Source organism: Aplysia californica, unplaced genomic scaffold (genome assembly GCF_000002075.1).
Source record: "Aplysia californica isolate F4 #8 unplaced genomic scaffold, AplCal3.0 scaffold00254, whole genome shotgun sequence".
NCBI lineage: Eukaryota > Metazoa > Mollusca > Gastropoda > Aplysiida > Aplysiidae > Aplysia > Aplysia californica.
The window spans coordinates 464,741-467,063 of NW_004797524.1; the positions used below are offsets into that span (position 1 = coordinate 464,741).

Here is a 2,323-nt window from a genome sequence, read left to right on the forward strand (position 1 = left end):
CGCAGAGGTGAACAACTTGTGTTTCGCGCGCTCATATGACCTTAGCAGTTGCGAGCGCCGTAAAACCTTATACTACTACTACTACTACACGCGCACTTACATACACAAAGATACATGCACATTCTTTCAAGCACACATGCACAATGAACCTTGATTTGTTCGGTTGGGAAATAGAAGCAATTTTGTCTTGCATTATTGCTACATCTGTGCCTTTGCATCTTTATTTTCATTATTCTGATATCTTTGTGTGTGTTTTATTCGAATCGAACAAAGGAAGACTGCAAAGTGTATCCAGATGTGAATGCACAGACTAACTTCCTTTATGACTGCTAAAGTGATCTCAGAAGTGTAGGGAATAAGAATTGAGAGCACATACACAGCAGACGTATAATATGCATGAATGGATTCCAACTTAACCTTTTTATGTCTTACCAACAGATATTTTAAAAATTAAAAACTGACATGGGCGGGATGAAAAAAGGAAAGAAATGTGAGTTGGACCAAACCATATGCCCAGACCCTCTCTCTGTTTAACATGATGTAACTTTGGGTGTTCCACCCTGCAAGTGAAATGAGGAGACTTTACAACTATATTGGATACTAGCTTTTGTTCAGCTTTGTTACAATATCAGTTGTGTGCCTATTTTAGCTCTGCAGATTGTTTGTGGATGCTCTGGCATGGTCTGCCCCTTGCTCTTCTTTCCAGTATTTCTTTTGTCCTTATATGTTTATTTGGAAAGATTTAGTTATTGTGCAGGCTTGCTGTTAACTAGCACCTGCCGATACCTATTCTAGCTCTCAACGTTCTGTAGGACACGCTTACCAGGGTCTGATATGTAGTTGTTAAACACTTCACCATTGCTTGCGGTAGACTCGAGTTCAATTCATCTGTGGGGAAAATTTTTAGCAAGTGTCTCGTTCTTTTTAACGGGATATAGTATCCCTCATCCCCAGTGTGCTCTGACAGGAGAGTCAAAGCTGCCTCGTGAGAAATCTAAATTGTGTCAAAGAGAGCGTTAAACACTACATTTAAGAAGAAAAAAATAGTACATGCATCATTTTATTGGCCTAAAATTATTTGTTTTTGCCGATGGCACCACAGGGTACTCCAAGTCCAGATGGACCAACCCCTCCTAATCTCCTGGATGTGCAGCTGAACTTTGTGCCTGGAGTTATCTTTGATTTGGCTCCTTCTGGAGAAGAGTTTGGGTCTGTTCTCCAAGATGCAAACCCATCATATCGTGCGGTAAGTGAGATGAGAGACGGTGAAATTTGCCTGCCTTGAAAGTGATCTAAATAGTGTCAGTGGAAGGTTCAGCCTCTGTAATAACCAGATTGTCTTGAAAGGGACCTTTAGCCAGTGACTTGTTTTCCAGCACCTTATGAATATTCTCTCAAAATGATGTATATTATGTGTGTGTGTGCATGTGTGTGTAATCAGAAGGTGTGTGTGCGTATGTGTGCGTGTGTGTGTGCGTGCGTGTGTGTGTGCGTGCGTGTGTGTGTGTGTGTGTGTGCGTGCGTTTGTGTGTGCGTGCGTGCGTGCGTGTGTTTGTGTGTGTGTGTGTGTGTGTGTGTGTATGTATGGGTGTGTGCATGAATAAGTGTGAGTGCGTGTGTGTGTGCATGAATAAATAAGTGTGTGTGTGTGTGTGTGTGTGTGTGTGCATGAATAAGTGTGAGTGCATGTTTGTGTGCATGAATTAAGTAAGTGTGTGTGTGCTTGTATGCGTGCATGCGTGCGATTATTCATTCATAAGAGCAAATTATTTTTTTCTCCATTTATTGTTCTTTGTACTTTGATTTATGTAAAACACGTAGAGCTGAGTGCCCAAGAGAGTAGGTGCAATAAAAATGATCTACCTCATTATTATTATCATTGTTATTTTTTTGGTGTCATCAGGGTTCTCAAGTGACTGTGAGGTTCCAGAGTGCAAACCCAAGAAATAATCTGAGAGTGAGTACGAGATGTCTTGATTGAACTGAACTTTTATGCAATATTATCTTTAATTTTGTGTGTATGGTGTATGTTGCCATCACCAGTCTATACCACCAATCCAATATATTGATCTGACTACTATAAAAAATATAAAAGTTGACTCAGTGGTCTTTCCATAGATACTTCTTTTGAAAAATCATTATCTTCTTCAGAACATTTTATTTTAGAATTTATATTTTTCTGTGTTATGATGGTTGGTTTAGTTAGTTTTACTTGTTTGGTGATGATAATTGCTTGGAATTTTGTGTTAATGTTTTATTGTTTGTTTCTGTGTGTTATGTGTGTGTGTGTGTGTGTGTGTGTGTGTGTGTGTGTGTGTGTGTG

The 2,323-nt window shown here is 39.5% G+C and overlaps 1 protein-coding gene across 2 annotated transcripts in view; it reads left to right on the forward strand.

Annotated features, from left to right (window-relative positions):
- Positions 1–2,323, forward strand: part of LOC101854173 (neutral ceramidase) — a 38,761-nt gene that overhangs the window by 34,101 nt on the left and 2,337 nt on the right. For both annotated transcript variants that reach the window (XM_005100633.2, XM_035970331.1), the window contains exons 16-17: positions 1,103–1,246; positions 1,904–1,957. In XM_005100633.2, the coding sequence (XP_005100690.1) occupies positions 1,103–1,246; positions 1,904–1,957 (198 nt within the window). The remainder of the gene's footprint in view (positions 1–1,102; positions 1,247–1,903; positions 1,958–2,323) is intronic.